General features: G+C 37.7%; 1 protein-coding gene across 1 annotated transcript in view; it reads left to right on the forward strand.

The window, feature by feature from the left end:
• LOC128646053 (NAD(P)H dehydrogenase [quinone] 1-like) overlaps positions 1 to 17,101 on the forward strand; it is a 57,319-nt gene that overhangs the window by 10,574 nt on the left and 29,644 nt on the right. Inside the window, exons 3-4 of the mRNA XM_053699471.1 lie at positions 12,418 to 12,548; positions 15,338 to 15,451. Coding sequence (XP_053555446.1) covers positions 12,418 to 12,548; positions 15,338 to 15,451 — 245 coding nt within the window. The remainder of the gene's footprint in view (positions 1 to 12,417; positions 12,549 to 15,337; positions 15,452 to 17,101) is intronic.

The raw sequence follows: 17,101 nt of genomic DNA on the forward strand, positions 1-17,101 counted from the left end.
CACAGCACACCAACTGAGAAACACTGGTTTAAAGCGACATTATACGCTAAATTATTCTTTGCATAAATGTTTTGTAGATAGCTAACCCCTTCAACAGTGCTAAACTGGGAACTTCTATAAGGCTTTATATTTTATTTTTAGATCAGTATCTGTGCATATTATTCTTTATAGTAGTGTTTATTACATGCAGTTATATGAAAATTGGTGTATACTGTCCCTTTAAGCTATTTAGAAGTAATACTAGATAACTAGATATAAGGGCACTTCTCTGATCCGTAATAGCGTTCTTCTCATACAGATAGTTACAGATTTTTGCTGTAGTCCATATAATTAGTCCTTGTATTCAAACAAAAAGGAAATAGAAAGTAAAGGCAGATCCAGGTAAGAGATCAGCACTGCAAGAAAAAGTTCTATATTACAGAAAAAGGAGTCTATTACTCACTTCAACAAAGATATATGGATTAGAGATTTCATGAACTTCTGAATGCAGAAGAAGACAGCTCTTTGTGCTGCTCGACTACTTTTTATGCCAAATTCATTATTGTGCAACAGCAACAGAATTAATTTGGCAAAGAAAATAGCCGTGCAGCACGAAGGGCCGCCTTCTTCCCCATTCAGAGGTTCACGAAACTTCTGAATGCGCCTCTTATATGGAAATACATATTTATTTCTATCTAATTATTCAAATACATCTATAGTAAACATATATCTGTTTAGACATGCTTAAAATTACTTACCAGCAATTTAATTATATTTAGTTTACTTTTAGCTTAAAGGGACACTAAACCCATTTTATTTTCTTTAATGAATCAGATAAACCATGCAATTTTTTAAGCAACTTTCTAATTTACTCCTATTATCAATTTTTATTCATTTCTCTTGCTTATCCTTTATTTAAAAAGCAGGAATGTAAAGCTTAAGAACCGACCCATTTTTAGTCAAGAACTTAGGTTATGTTGCTTATTGGTTTGCTAAATGTAGCCACCAATAATCAAGCACTATCCAGGGTGCTGAACCTTAAATAGGCTGGCTCCTAAGCTTTACATTCCTGCTTTTTAAATAAAGATAGCAAGAGTACGAAGAAATATTGATAGTAGGAGTAAATGACAAAGTTGCTTAAAATTGAATGCTCTATCTGAATCATGAAAGAAAAAATGTGGGTATAGTATCCCTTTAATTTAGATGTCTTTCTATAATCAAATAACACATTTTATTCTGTACTTTGCAGGATGTTTAATCTTAATGCAACTTAAAAGCAGATAGTAAAAGTGTTTTTCAAACGAAGCTCATGCCCTGTGCCTGTAATTGCACAATGCACTTTATTTTGGATCATATGTACAGGTTTGTGCTTGATATGTTTAATAGTTCTTTGTTAGGTGTAATGCTATTGCTCACCTAAGTTTAATAAAATTTACCTACAGAGCTAATAGAAAACTCTAGTAAATTTGGCAAAATGTAGCATAACTTTTTTATAGACTAACAATTTATTTAAAAAAAAAAAAAGACAAGTCCAAATAAAAGATATCACTAATTATTGCTATACTCTTGTTCTTTTTTAATCTGAATCACTGGACTTATACAGTTACTCCAATTAACATGATACAGGGTCACATTTGATGTGGTCAACTTTCAAATGAAAGTGAATAAGGGAGGCCTATGATTATTAAAATAGAAGAAATAGGAAAGTGAAAGATAAAGGGATCGTTTACTTTAAAAAATGTTTCCATTAAGGGCTAAATTACTGGTGCAATGCTAACTGTAGCGTGCATGCAAGAGTTATCAGGTTTTTCTCTGCATTCTGCTCACGGACAAAATAGCGTGCATATTATGAGTTTGACATAAACTCGTACGCTGAAGCACAATCCTGATTTACGCTTGTCGGGTTAGCGCAACTTTAGAGCTTGCGTAAAGGGTAGGGGAACAAAACAAAAAGTTGCATTAAAAACACAACATAAATATATGTAAAAGTACAGTTACGCTCATATAATATATTTTAAAAAATGTAAAAAGTTATAAGTACTTGACTTTTCCACAAGTCCTGGACGAGTAAGAAATTGCAGTGGATGAGTACAAAAATTAGTTTTATTTTCATATCTTCAACATTAAGTGAACTACAAACATTTTTCCTCTGGCTAGTAGATTTAACCTTGACTAGTAAATAAAGTGATATTTTTCCACCCTATATACTATATATATATATATATATATATATATATATATATATATATATATATATATATATATATAAAATATATATACACAGGGGAGTGCAGAATTATTAGGCAAGTTGTATTTTTGAGGATTAATTTTATTATTGAACAACAACCATGTTCTCAATGAACCCAAAAAACTCTTTAATATCAAAGCTGAATAGTTTTGGGAAGTAGTTTTTAGTTTGTTTTAGTTATAGCTATTTTAGGGGGATATCTGTGTGTGCAGGTGACTATTACTGTGCATAATTATTAGGCAACTTAACAAAAAACAATTATATACCCATTTCAATTATTTATTTTTACCAGTGAAACCAATATAACATCTCAACATTCACAAATATACATTTCTGACATTCAAAAACAAATCAGTGACCAATATAGCCACCTTTCTTTGCAAGGACACTCAAAAGCCTGCCATCCATGGATTCTGTCAGTGTTTTGATCTGTTCACCATCAACATTGCGTGCAGCAGCAACCACAGCCTCCCAGACACTGTTCAGAGAGGTGTACTGTTTTCCCTCCTTGTAAATCTCACATTTGATGATGGACCACAGGTTCTCAATGGGGTTCAGATCAGGTGAACAAGGAGGCCATTTCATTAGATTTTCTTCTTTTATACCCTTTCTTGCCAGCCACGCTGTGGAGTACTTGGACGCGTGTGATGGAGCATTGTCCTGCATGAAAATCATGTTTTTTCTTGAAGGATGCAGACTTCTTCCTGTACCACTGCTTGAAGAAGGTGTCTTCCAGAAACTGGCAGTAGGACTGGGAGTTGAGCTTGACTCCATCCTCAACCCGAAAAGGCCCCACAAGCTCATCTTTGATGATACCAGCCCAAACCAGTACTCCACCTCCACCTTGCTGGCGTCTGAGTCGGACTGGAGCTCTCTGCCCTTTACCATTCAGCCACGGGCCCATCCATCTGGCCCATCAAGACTCACTCTCATTTCATCAGTCCATAAAACCTTAGAAAAATCAGTCTTGAGATATTTCTTGGCCCAGTCCTTGACGTTTCAGCTTGTGTGTCTTGTTCAGTGGTGGTCATCTTTCTGCCTTTCTTACCTTGGCCATGTCTCTGAGTATTGCACACCTTGTGCTTTTGGGCACTCCAGTGATGTTGCAGCTCTGAAATATGGCCAAACTTGGTGGCAAGTGGCATCTTGGCAGCTGCACGCTTGACTTTTCTCAGTTCATGGGCAGTTATTTTGCGCCTTGGTTTTTCCACACGCTTCTTGCGACCCTGTTGACTATTTTGAATGAAACGCTTGATTGTTCGATGATCACGCTTCAGAAGCTTTGCAATTTTAAGAGTGCTGCATCCCTCTGCAAGATATCTCACTATTTTTGACTTTTCTGAGCCTGTCAAGTCCTTCTTTTGACCCATTTTGCCAAAGGAAAGGAAGTTGCCTAATAATTATGCACACCTGATATAGTTGTTGATGTCATTAGACCCAAACCCCCTTCTCATTATAGAGATGCACATCACCTAATATGCTTAATTGGTAGTAGGCTTTCGAGCCTATACAGCTTGGAGTAAGACAACATGCATAAAGAGGATGATGTGGTCAAAATACTAATTTGCCTAATAATTCTGCACTCCCTGTATATATATATATACATATATATATTATATATAAATCTAAATGGGTGTCTTCTTAAGAATACTAAAATAAACCTAAAGGAGTAAACTCCTATGCATTTAATAGTCTACAGCTGTTACAAGTTATTGTAAACACATTAAAGTGGAACCAATTTTACAGTTCAGTGTCTCTTTTTGAAGGAGCTATTTAATAATGACAAAGTAGCTTTGAGTGACAGTGTTTGAAAAATTTAAGGACATGGTTAAATAGGTGGAGGATAAAATTATAGAGAAGAAAACCTGCTTGCATGTGTGTGAGATCTGGACAGATGCTAAAGGTCACTTGCATGGATTCTTATATGCGTTCCTGAAAAGTATGTGATTGGAGATTTAAAAATGTACCCACAATCTCCCATATACACCCACATACACAATAGCTATAGCCACCCCAATCCATATGCTTATAGCAAAGCCTATAAGCACCCCATGCACACATACAAGAAATTATATTTACATATTCCCAGCAAAATTGTAGCCATTCACAATCACACAGGCACAGTAACCCATATTCCCATACGAAAAGCTATAACTATGTCCTGCACAAGCTGATAATAATAGAAGCTATTTTTTTTTTTTTTTATTATTTGTGGGTGGTGGGTGCTGCAGAGCTTAAACAGGCAGTAAATACTTCTAATTACAAGACATTTCTGTTGTGTTGTTATAGAACAACATGTCAGCCAAGTCTTAAAGAGACAGTAAAGTCATAATTAGATATTCATGATTTAGACAGAGAATACAATTTTAAACAACTTTTCAATTTACTTCTGTTATTTAATTTGCTTCATTCTCTTGTTATTCTTTGCTGAAAGGTTAATCTAGGTAAGCTCAGTAACAGCAAAGAACCTAGGTTCTAGCTGCTGATTGGTGGCTGCATATATATACCGATTGTCATTGGCTCGCCCATGTGTTCAGTTAGAAACCAGTAGTACATTGCTGCCCCTTCAACAAATAATACCAAGAGAATGAAGCACATGATAATAGTAAACTGGAAAGTTGTTTAAAATTGTATGTTCTACCTAAATCATGAAAACAGAATTTATGTTTACCTGATAAATTACTTTCTCCAACGGTGTGTCCGGTCCACGGCGTCATCCTTACTTGTGGGATATTCTCTTCCCCAACAGGAAATGGCAAAGAGCCCAGCAAGCTGGTCACATGATCCCTCCTAGGCTCCGCCTTCCCCAGTCATTCGACCGACGTAAAGGAGGAATATTTGCATAGGAGAAATCATATGATACCGTGGTGACTGTAGTTAAAGAAAATAAATTATCAGACCTGATTAAAAAATCAGGGCGGGCCGTGGACCGGACACACCGTTGGAGAAAGTAATTTATCAGGTAAACATAAATTCTGTTTTCTCCAACATAGGTGTGTCCGGTCCACGGCGTCATCCTTACTTGTGGGAACCAATACCAAAGCTTTAGGACACGGATGAAGGGAGGGAGCAAATCAGGTCACCTAGATGGAAGGCACCACGGCTTGCAAAACCTTTCTCCCAAAAATAGCCTCAGAAGAAGCAAAAGTATCAAATTTGTAAAATTTAGTAAAAGTGTGCAGTGAAGACCAAGTCGCTGCCTTACATATCTGATCAACAGAAGCCTCGTTCTTGAAGGCCCATGTGGAAGCCACAGCCCTAGTGGAATGAGCTGTGATTCTTTCAGGAGGGCTGCCGTCCGGCAGTCTCGTAAGCCAATCTGATGATGCTTTTAAGCCAAAAAGAGAGAGAGGTAGAAGTTGCTTTTGAACCTCTCCTTTTACCAGAATAAACAACAAACAAGGAAGATGTTTGTCTAAAATCCTTTGTAGCATCTAAATAGAATTTTAGAGCACGAACTACATCCAAATTGTGCAACAAACGTTCCTTCTTTGAAACTGGATTCGGACACAAAGAAGGCACGACTATCTCCTGGTTAATGTTTTTGTTAGAAACAACTTTCGGAAGAAAACCAGGTTTAGTACGCAAAACCACCTTATCTGCATGGAAAACCAGATAAGGAGGAGAACACTGCAGAGCAGATAATTCTGAAACTCTTCTAGCAGAAGAAATTGCAACCAAAAACAAAACTTTCCAAGATAATAACTTAATATCAACGGAATGTAAGGGTTCAAACGGAACCCCCTGAAGAACTGAAAGAACTAAATTGAGACTCCAAGGAGGAGTCAAAGGTTTGTAAACAGGCCCTGATTCTAACCAGAGCCTGAACAAAGGCTTGAACATCTGGCACAGCTGCCAGCTTTTTGTGAAGTAACACAGACAAGGCAGAAATCTGTCCCTTCAGAGAACTTGCAGATAATCCTTTCTCCAAAACCTTCTTGAAGAAAGGATAGAATCTTAGGAATTTTTATCTTGTCCCAAGGGAATCCTTTAGATTCACACCAACAGATATATTTTTCCATATTTTGTGGTAGATTTTTCTAGTTACAGGCTTTCTAGCCTGAACAAGAGTATCAATGACAGAATCTGAGAACCCTCGCTTTGATAAGATCAAGCGTTCAATCTCCAAGCAGTCAGTTGGAGTGAGACCAGATTCGGATGTTCGAACGGACCTTGAACAAGAAGGTCTCGTCTCAAAGGTAGCTTCCATGGTGGAGCCGATGACATATTCACCAGGTCTGCATACCAAGTCCTGCGTGGCCACGCAGGAGCTATCAAGATCACCGATGCCCTCTCCTGATTGATCCTGGCTACCAGCCTGGGGATGAGAGGAAACGGCGGGAATACATAAGCTAGTTTGAAGGTCCAAGGTGCTACTAGTGCATCTACTAGAGTCGCCTTGGGATCCCTGGATCTGGACCCGTAGCAAGGAACCTTGAAGTTCTGACGAGAGGCCATCAGATCCATGTCTGGAATGCCCCACAATTGAGTAATTTGGGCAAAGATTTCCGGATGGAGTTCCCACTCCCCCGGATGAAATGTCTGACGACTCAGAAAATCCGCTTCCCAATTTTCCACTCCTGGGATGTGGATTGCAGACAAGTGGCAGGAGTGAGCCTCCGCCCATTGAATGATTTTGGTCACTTCTTCCATCGCCAGGGAACTCCTTGTTCCCCCCTGATGGTTGATGTACGCAACAGTCGTCATGTTGTCTGATTGAAACCGTATGAATTTGGCCTTTGCTAGCTGAGGCCAAGCCTTGAGAGCATTGAATATCGCTCTCAGTTCCAGAATATTTATCGGGAGAAGAGATTCTTCCCGAGACCAAAGACCCTGAGCTTTCAGGGGTCCCCAGACCGCGCCCCAGCCCACCAGACTGGCGTTGGTCGTGACAATGACCCACTCTGGTCTGCGGAAGCTCATCCCCTGTGACAGGTTGTCCAGGGACAGCCACCAACGGAGTGAATCTCTGGTCCTCTGATCTACTTGTATCGTCGGAGACAAGTCTGTATAATCCCCATTCCACTGACTGAGCATGCACAGTTGTAATGGTCTTAGATGAATTCGCGCAAAAGGAACTATGTCCATTGCCGCTACCATCAAACCTATTACTTCCATGCACTGCGCTATGGAAGGAAGAGGAACAGAATGAAGTATTTGACAAGAGTTTAGAAGTTTTGATTTTCTGGCCTCTGTCAGAAAGATCTCATTTCTAAGGAGTCTTTTACTGTTCCAAGAAGGGAACCCTTGTTGATGGAGATAGAGAACTTTTTTCTACGTTCACTTTCCACCCGTGAGATCTGAGAAAGGCCAGGACAATGTCCGTGTGAGCCTTTGCTTGTGGAAGGGACGACGCTTGAATCAGTATGTCGTCCAAGTAAGGTACTACTGCAATGCCCCTTGGTCTTAGCACCGCTAGAAGGGACCCTAGTACCTTTGTGAAAATTCTTGGAGCAGTGGCTAATCCGAACGGAAGTGCCACAAACTGGTAATGCTTGTCCAGAAATGCGAACCTTAGGAACCGATGATGTTCCTTGTGGATAGGAATATGTAGATACGCATCCTTTAAATCCACCGTGGTCATGAATTGACCTTCCTGGATGGAAGGAAGAATTGTTCGAATGGTTTCCATTTTGAACGATGGAACCTTGAGGGAAGCCCCTTGAATTCCAGAAGATAACCTTGGGAGGACTATTTCTAGCGCCCAAGGATCCAGAACATCTCTTGCCCAAGCCTGAGCGAAGAGAGTCTGCCCCCCACCAGATCCGGTCCCGGATCGGGGGCCAACATCTCATGCTGTCTTGGTAGCAGTGGCAGGGTTTCTTGGCCTGCTTACCTTTGTTCCAGCCTTGCATTGGCCTCCAGGCTGGCTTGGCTTGAGAAGTATTACCCTCTTGCTTAGAGGACGTAGGCACTTGGGGCTGGTCCGTTTCTGCGAAAGGGACGAAAATTAGGTTTATTTTGGCCTTGAAAGACCTATCCTGAGGAAGGGCGTGGGCCCTTGCCCCCAGTGATATCAGAAATAATCTCTTTCAAGTCAGGGCCAAACAGCGTTTTCCCCTTGAAAGGAATGTTAAGCAATTTGTTCTTGGAAGACGCATCCGCTGACCAAGATTTTAGCCAAAGCGCTCTGCGCGCCACAATAGCAAACCCAGAATTTTTCGCCGCTAATCTAGCCAATTGCAAAGTGGCGTCTAGGGTGAAAGAGTTAGCCAATTTGAGCGCATGAATTCTGTCCAAAATCTCCTCATAAGAAGAATCTTTATTGAGCGCCTTTTCTAGTTCATCGAACCAGAAACACGCCGCTGTAGTGACAGGAACAATGCATGAAATTGGTTGTAGAAGGTAACCTTGCTGAACAAACATCTTTTTAAGCAAACCCTCTAATTTTTTATCCATAGGATCTTTGAAAGCACAACTATCTTCTATGGGTATAGTGGTGTGTTTGTTTAGAGTAGAAACCGCCCCCCTCGACCTTGGGGACTGTCTGCCATAAGTCCTTTCTGGGGTCGACCATAGGAAACAATTTCTTAAATATAGGGGGGAGGGACGAAAGGTATGCCGGGCCTTTCCCATTCTTTATTTACAATGTCCGCCACCCGCTTGGGTATAGGAAAAGCTTCGGGGGGGCCCCGGGACCTCTAGGAACTTGTCCATTTTACATAATTTCTCTGGAATGACCAAATTCTCACAATCATCCAGAGTAGATAACACCTCCTTAAGCAGGGCGCGGAGATGTTCCAATTTAAATTTAAATGTAATCACATCAGGTTCAGCTTGTTGAGAAATTTTCCCTGAATCTGAAATTTCTCCCTCAGACAAAACCTCCCTGGCCCCCTCAGACTGGTGTAGGGGCACTTCAGAACCAATATCATCAGCGTCCTCATGCTCTTCAGTATTTTCTAAAACAGAGCAGTCGCGCTTTCGCTGATAAGTGGGCATTTTGGCTAAAATGTTTTTGATAGAATTATCCATTACAGCCGTTAATTGTTGCATAGTAAGGAGTATTGGCGCACTAGATGTACTAGGGGCCTCCTTTGTGGGCAAGACTGGTGTAGACGAAGGAGGGGATGATGCAGTACCATGCTTACTCCCCTCACTTGAGGAATCATCTTGGGCATCATTTTCTCTAAATTTTGTGTCACATAAATCACATCTATTTAAATGAGAAGGAACCTTGGCTTCCCCACATACAGAACACAGTCTATCTGGTAGTTCAGACATGTTAAACAGGCATAAACTTGATAACAAAGTACAAAAAACGTTTTAAAATAAAACCGTTACTGTCACTTTAAATTTTAAACTGAACACACTTTATTACTGCAAATGTGAAAAAGTATGAAGGAATTGTTCAAAATTCACCAAAATTTCACCACAGTGTCTTAAAGCCTTAAAAGTATTGCACACCAAATTTGAAAGCTTTAACTCTTAAAATAACGGAACCGGAGCCGTTTTTATATTTAACCCCTTTACAGTCCCTGGTATCTGCTTTGCTGAGACCCAACCAAGCCCAAAGGGGAATACGATACCAAATGACGCCTTCAGAAAGTCTTTTCTATGTATCAGAGCTCCTCACACATGCATCTGCATGTCATGCTTCCCAAAAACAAGTGCGCAATAGAGGCGCGAAAATGAGGCTCTGCCTATGATTAGGGAAAGCCCCTAGAGAATAAGGTGTCCAATACAGTGCCTGCCGGTTATTTTACATAATTCCCAAGAATAAAATAATTCCTCAAAGCTATAAAGTATAAAATATGCTTATATATCAATCGTTTTAGCCCAGAAAATGTCTACAGTCTTAAAAGCCCTTGTGAAGCCCTTTTTTTCTTATGTAATAAAAATGGCTTACCGGATCCCATAGGGAAAATGACAGCTTCCAGCATTACATCGTCTTGTTAGAAATGTGTCATACCTCAAGCAGCAAAAGTCTGCTCACTGTTTCCCCCAACTGAAGTTAATTCCTCTCAACAGTCCTGTGTGGAAACAGCCATCGATTTTAGTAACGGTTGCTAAAATCATTTTCCTCTTACAAACAGAAATCTTCATCTCTTTTCTGTTTCAGAGTAAATAGTACATACCAGCACTATTTTAAAATAACAAACTCTTGATTGAATAATAAAAACTACAGTTAAACACCAAAAAACTCTAAGCCATCCCGTGGAGATGTTGCCTGTACAACGGCAAAGAGAATGACTGGGGAAGGCGGAGCCTAGGAGGGATCATGTGACCAGCTTTGCTGGGCTCTTTGCCATTTCCTGTTGGGGAAGAGAATATCCCACAAGTAAGGATGACGCCGTGGACCGGACACACCTATGTTGGAGAAAGAAAGATTTTGGGTTTCATGTCTTTTTTTAAACAAATTAACTTCTTTTTTAATGCAATTATTTGTTCAATAGCAAAACCCCACTTGCCATTTGGATTATTTAAAGGAGCCAGTCTGGGTTTTAGTCCACAGACAACAAGGCTAGTCAATGTTACAAATTTAGTATAAAAAGTATTGTTTTGCAGGTGCTATCTAATACATTCAATTGGGGACAGATATGCAGCCTTGAAAAGTCAGCAGGTGCATTTCTAATTCTGAAAATTAGAAATTGCTAAATTTTCAGAGCTAAATTTAAAGGGACAGTCAACACCAGAAATTTTGTTGTTTAAAAAGATAGATAACCCCTTTATTACCTATTCCCGATTTTTGCATAACCATCACAGTTATAATAATACACTTTTGACCTCTGTAATTACCTTGTATCTATGCCTTTGCAAACTGCCCCCTTATTTCAGTTCTTTTCACATACTTGCATTTTAGCCAATCAGTGCTCACTTCTTGGTAAATTCACGTGCGTGAGTTCAATGTTATCTATATGAAACACATGAACTAACGCCCTCTAGTAGTGAAAAACTGTCAAAATTCAATTCAGTTAGAGGCGGTCTAAGAAAATAGCATATGAACCTCCTAGGTTTAGCTTTCAACTAAGAATACCAAGAGAACAAAGCAAAATTGGTGATAAAAGTAAATTGGAAAGTTGTTTAAAATTACATGCCCTATTTGAATCATGAAAGTTTTTTTGGGACTTTACTGTCCCTTTAAGAAAAGTGGTAAAATATATTGCAAAGTTGTTTAATTGTGCATAACTAAATGTTTTATATAAAAATCACAGAGCTTTTACTGTCCCTTTAAAGGGACAGACTGTAACTCCCCTTAAAAGGCTACATTACAAGTGGAGCACTAATTTATCGATTACGGCGTGCGATAAATAACCAGCCATTACAAGTGGCTGGTTATCGCTAACACGTGCTCACAGCAATTAGTGCTCCAAAAATTAACCAGAGATCAGATCTCTGGTTAATTTTCAAAATGTGCCCCAATTGCCCCCAAAATAATGTGTGTTGTAGTTTTTAATTAAATAAAATATATATATTCATATACATATATATTTAATATTTGCTGCTCGATACCCCCTTTGTTGCGCTAGGTTCTCTGCCATATCTCATGGCATAAAATCAAGACTTCCATTGGAGCATATGGAAGCGCACTCTCATGAGTGCAAAGCTTTCATGCAATGCGAACACGAGGTCGCATTCGCATTGCGCTTTAATTGTAATACCAGCGCACATTTGCTTGCGCTGGTATTACTGAGTGCAGCGCAAATATCGTGCTCGCGTAAGCAATATTTTGAGCTCCACTCATAATCAGGCCCAAAATGTTTAATTATGCATAGGGGAAAAACACACACACACAGTGTTTGGAAAGCAAAACAATGCAAATTTTGCCATTAAAATTATATTTTTCAAAGGCTTTTAAAGCGTTTATTTTAAATGCAGATATTTTGCATATGCAATGAAGTGATTGATGTGTGATTCAAATAGATATATATAGGTAGATAGATATATAGCTAGATTATGACTTTAATGTAATAATAAATACATAAAAAATTATATCAAATAAATTAATAAATAAATTAAAAAAACACAACTTTTCAAAAAAAATTATAATTGGATTTTATTGTGTTTCTTTATTTTGTGTGTGCGTATATTATATAAATTCAGGAGAAAACAAAAAGCATACATTCTTAGAGGTGTTTTTAGTTTTTGTTTTTTTTAAGGCGCCTAATTCATTCAACATTGTTCTGGTTAGAGACATTGATATTTCACATTTTCAACCATCAACTTTTCTTCTTGGCATTGGGAAACAGGAAGCCCCTCAGACCCCAGCAAATTCAAATATGGTCCAGAGACGCTGCTGGCATATAAGGAGGGACGCCTTTCTAAAGATATCGTGGAAGAGCAAAAGAAGGTTGAAGCATCTGACCTTGTGATATTCCAGGTAATTGTGTTACATCATGAAGTATTATTTACTCTTATGTCACTTCCTGTTATATTGCACAGCCATATTCCAGTTCATCAGGATTTCTATACTAAATGTCCAGAATGGAGGTTCATGGGATTTTTACATTAAAACTTATTCTATTTGAAAACCCAACAACTCTCTTTTCCCACACTTTTCAAATGCATAAATCTGCCATGCTAATACCCCCAATATGCAGGGGCATATAGACCATTTGACATTGGTATTCTGAAGATATTCCCCCAGAATGATTTGACCTCTTACATTCTTCATCTAGGAGTTCTTGAAAACCTTGTTTTTATCTGTTTTGAGTGACATTTCTTTACAGTTCACACTTTTTCCTTACTGTATTTTATTATATAACTTCTTCCACATGCTCAGTTCACATGTTGGTGAATACCATTGTTTTTATGATATAAAGATTACAAAACATTGTTCAAACAGCATGTTTTAATTTATAGAAGTGTTTGTATATGTCCCAAATTTATATTGATAGTGAAGTAACAACCTGCATTGACTGCCAGTCTTTTTCTTCTATGAAGGTCTGTAAAAAGTTGTGCTTAATTCCCCTGAAAAACCTGTTTTTTTGTTTATTTTACTCGTGTTTAACTAGATGTTACCATGATATGAGCTGATATCTAAAGTGTTATTTTTTTCTCATTTAGGTAGAAGATTGTTCTGTTGCCGTCAGAATTTTATTGCAAATAAACATCTTATGGCAGCTTATTTTTTTCTAGTTTTCTGTCATTCAAATCCACGAGAAGATACAAAATTTAAATTAGAAAAAAAAAAACTCTTAAAGAGAAATTTTACATAACATAAACTATAATATATAATTGATGCAACGTTGAGAAAGAAAATGTTTAATGATGTATAGCTGGGTTATTCTTAATTTAAAACTAAAGATTAACTCACTGTTACCAATTATCATCTCTTTAACCCCTTTGCTACCGGGAATTTCAGAGAAATTTTACCCAAAATACCAAATTATTTTTAGCATTTTTTCTATCACTCCATTTAACCAGAAATAGAGCCTTATTTTTTATTTACCTATCAAAACTATATATATATATATATATATATATATATATATATATATATATATATATATATATATATATATATATATATATATATATATATATGCCACCGTTTTGCCGGCAAATGCGATCATATTAAAAAAAATTGTTAACTTTTTCACAAACTTTGGGTTTCTCACTGAAATTATTTACACATAAATACTGCAGTCATAAGACAAATGGTTGTAAAAGGTTATCTGGGGTCACTTTTATTAAGAAATAGCAGACATGCATGGCTTTGCAATTAGTTTTTAGCAATTAGAAGTCAGCTAATTGCAACTGCACACCACACTTCTGAAAATCCTGGCAGTAAAGGGGTTAATTAGTTAGTTGGTAAAGGTAATAGTATTTTAATGCAGGGATTACCCTTCCACTTGACACTTCCACCTCCCTGAACCCTTCTAAACAGCTCTCTCCCCCACATACCCATACTCCTGACCACCATCTTAAGTTCTGGTAGACAGTCTGTCAGTATGACAGTTTAGTTTTATTTTTTAATAATGTTATTTATTTACTGTTTTGTTGGGGGGTTTTAAGTGTAGGATCCCCCTTTCCCTACTGCCTCCCTGATCCCTCCCAAATAGATCTCTAACCCTCCCTCCTCCCAATTGTTAACAACCTCTTAGGTACTGGCAGCTATCTGCAAGTACCTAGTTTATAGGGGGGGTATTTACTTTTGTATTTTTTTTTTAAATGTCTCTATTGTAGCGGTCCCCCACCTTCCCCTCCATGAGATTGCTACAGTAGGCACACCCTGATACCCTTTTTTTCTGTAGTGTAGCATCTCTTCCCTCTAGGGGCCAAGTCCTACAAAAAAAGTGTGGGAAGTCACCAAGACTTCCACCACCCCTCACAATTAATATTGTTTTATATATATATATATATATATATATATATATATATATATATATATATATATATATACACACACACACACACACACTGTATTTATATGTATAAAATCTATACACTTTGGTTAATGAAAGCAAATTAAATCCAATGAAGGGTTGAATGGTTGCCTTTGGGCCTGAGAATCCTTCCTCCTCTGTCACAGAGTCTTACCCACTTAAGGTGCAACAGTCCTATTTCTGCTGAGGGGAGCTAAATAATCCCAGAGCAAGTCACACAGAAATGTAAGCACCATGTGTTCCACACAGTGCAGGGTGATCACACAGCAGGACCCCTGACAGTCTTACATTTAGTGCATTGTAGGAAGTGTTACTGCCCATTACTAGAGGATCTCACTATCCCTCTTACCAGACTGTGCTCCATCTACTCCCACCAGCAGCAGCAGTGTTTACTGAAGCGTTTCTGTTCTCTGTCCAGAGGGAACTTAGTTCCTCCTGCAAAAATTGTGCAGGAATTCCGTTCCCATGTGTTCCCGTTTGACTTGACCCCTGCTTCCCTCACTTAAAATCTTTTCTGCAGCGTAGGCCCACTCCGTGCCACCCACCCGCCTTAATTTCAACAAGCATTTATTTAGTGCTTAGTGTCCCTCTCAGCACTGAATTGAAAAAAAAAACTCTGTGCACAACAAAATAAACAGTAAAATGTAGATATAAGATCAAAATTGTAAGACTACTTTGTAAATAAATTATACGCCCAAGTTGAAATATTCATACATTTTTTTCATTGTGTCTTTGTAGATATCTGCATGTAGAACAAATTATGTATTGCTTTTTGTTACAGTTCCCTCTTTACTGGTTTGGACTGCCTTCAATCATGAAGGGATGGATTGAACGTGTGTTCTCCCTAGGATTTGCATATAGTTTTCAGACAATGTACTCCAATGGACCATTTAAGGTGAGAAACGCCTTGTGTTTTTCTGATTATTTTTTTTTAACTCTTTTAGAACAAAAAGTTCTGATATCAGGTTTATTATGCATTATAGTCGAAGTTACTTTTAAAGAACATAATATCCATATGCTAAATCACTTGTAAATGATGCAGCATAACTGTAAAAACCTAAAAATAATAATTTCACATTAACATATATATGTAAATAAGGAAGATGTTTTACCTCAAAATGTATTTTTCTCATAATAGTAAGTGTTCTGTTGAAGTTATCATTCAGCTACTGTCAGCTGTTTGTTGAAGTCACACTTTGTTTTACTATGATCTCATGAGATTTCAATTAAATCTTATGAGATTTCATAGTAACCTTCCTATAAAGGGACATCCCAGTCAAAATTTAAATGCACAAAGATGAATTACATCTTTGGATAGAAACATATTTTCAATACACATGTACTGGCAAAAATGCTTCTAGTAAAAGCCATCACTGTTTTAGTGTTAGCATTTTTCTCTGCACATGAATGGGAAGCTTAGCTAGATATTTTTAGTGCCTCAGCATTTTAAATACTGCAGCTGCTCAAAGCGCAAGAGGGACTTTTATCATGTCAGCAATTAACAAATTTAGGGCTAGATTACAAGTGGAGCGCTAATTTATAGCACAGCCGTAAGGGGCAAATTTGCCCGTTTATGGGCATAAGATAAATAACCAGCCATTACAAGTGCTCACGGTAGCAATTAGCGCTCAAAATTAACCAAAGGTCAGATCTCTGGTTAATTTTCAAAATAACGCCCAATTGCCCCCAAAATAAGAATATTCTTTTCTTTATTTAAAAAAAAAAACTGCAAAAAGCAGTTATAAGGGGTTAAAGTTGGCGGGTGCAGGGTTTTAGACAAAAGATGGCATAGCGATCTATGGAAACTTTGTGTTCCCTGTATATATATATATATATATATATATATATACAGGTGGCCCTCGTTTTACAATGGTTCAATTTACACCGTTTCACAATAACAACCTTTTTTTCCAGTCATGTGACTGCTATTAAAAAGCATTGAGAAGCAGTGCATTTATTAAAATAGCCAGTAGGTGGAGCTGTCCGCTTGTGTTGCAGCAAAGCCAAGCAAGCTGAAATGAATCAGTTTAACCAGACCTGAGCTATCGAGCAGATTTCAAAGGAACAAGATCTTCCTGTCTATAACTCAGTCCAGATTGGAATGCACAGAAAGAACTGTTTGCAGAAAAATGCAAGTGAAGTCTGTGTTGTGTGATTATTTTATTAGGTTTATAATGCTGTTTAGCAAATGTTTTTGCTCATTTAACTTAGTTTAATTATATATTTTGTGTTGTGTGATTATTTTATTAGGTTTATAATGCTGTCTAGCATTTAAAGTCTTCATTTTAATAATGTATTAAGTGTTACTTATGACAATTTTGAGAGGGGCCTGGAACCTATCTCCCTTACTTCCCATTGACTTACATTATAAACTGGGTTTCAATTTACAACGGTTTCGGTTTACAACCATTCCTTCTGGAACCTAACCCCACTGAGGGCTACCTGTATATATATATATATATATATATATATATATATATATATATATATATATATATATATATATATATATATATATATATATATATATATAACAACATTTTAA

The sequence above is a fragment of the Bombina bombina genome, chromosome 1 (genome assembly GCF_027579735.1).
Source record: "Bombina bombina isolate aBomBom1 chromosome 1, aBomBom1.pri, whole genome shotgun sequence".
In the NCBI taxonomy this organism is placed as follows: domain Eukaryota; kingdom Metazoa; phylum Chordata; class Amphibia; order Anura; family Bombinatoridae; genus Bombina; species Bombina bombina.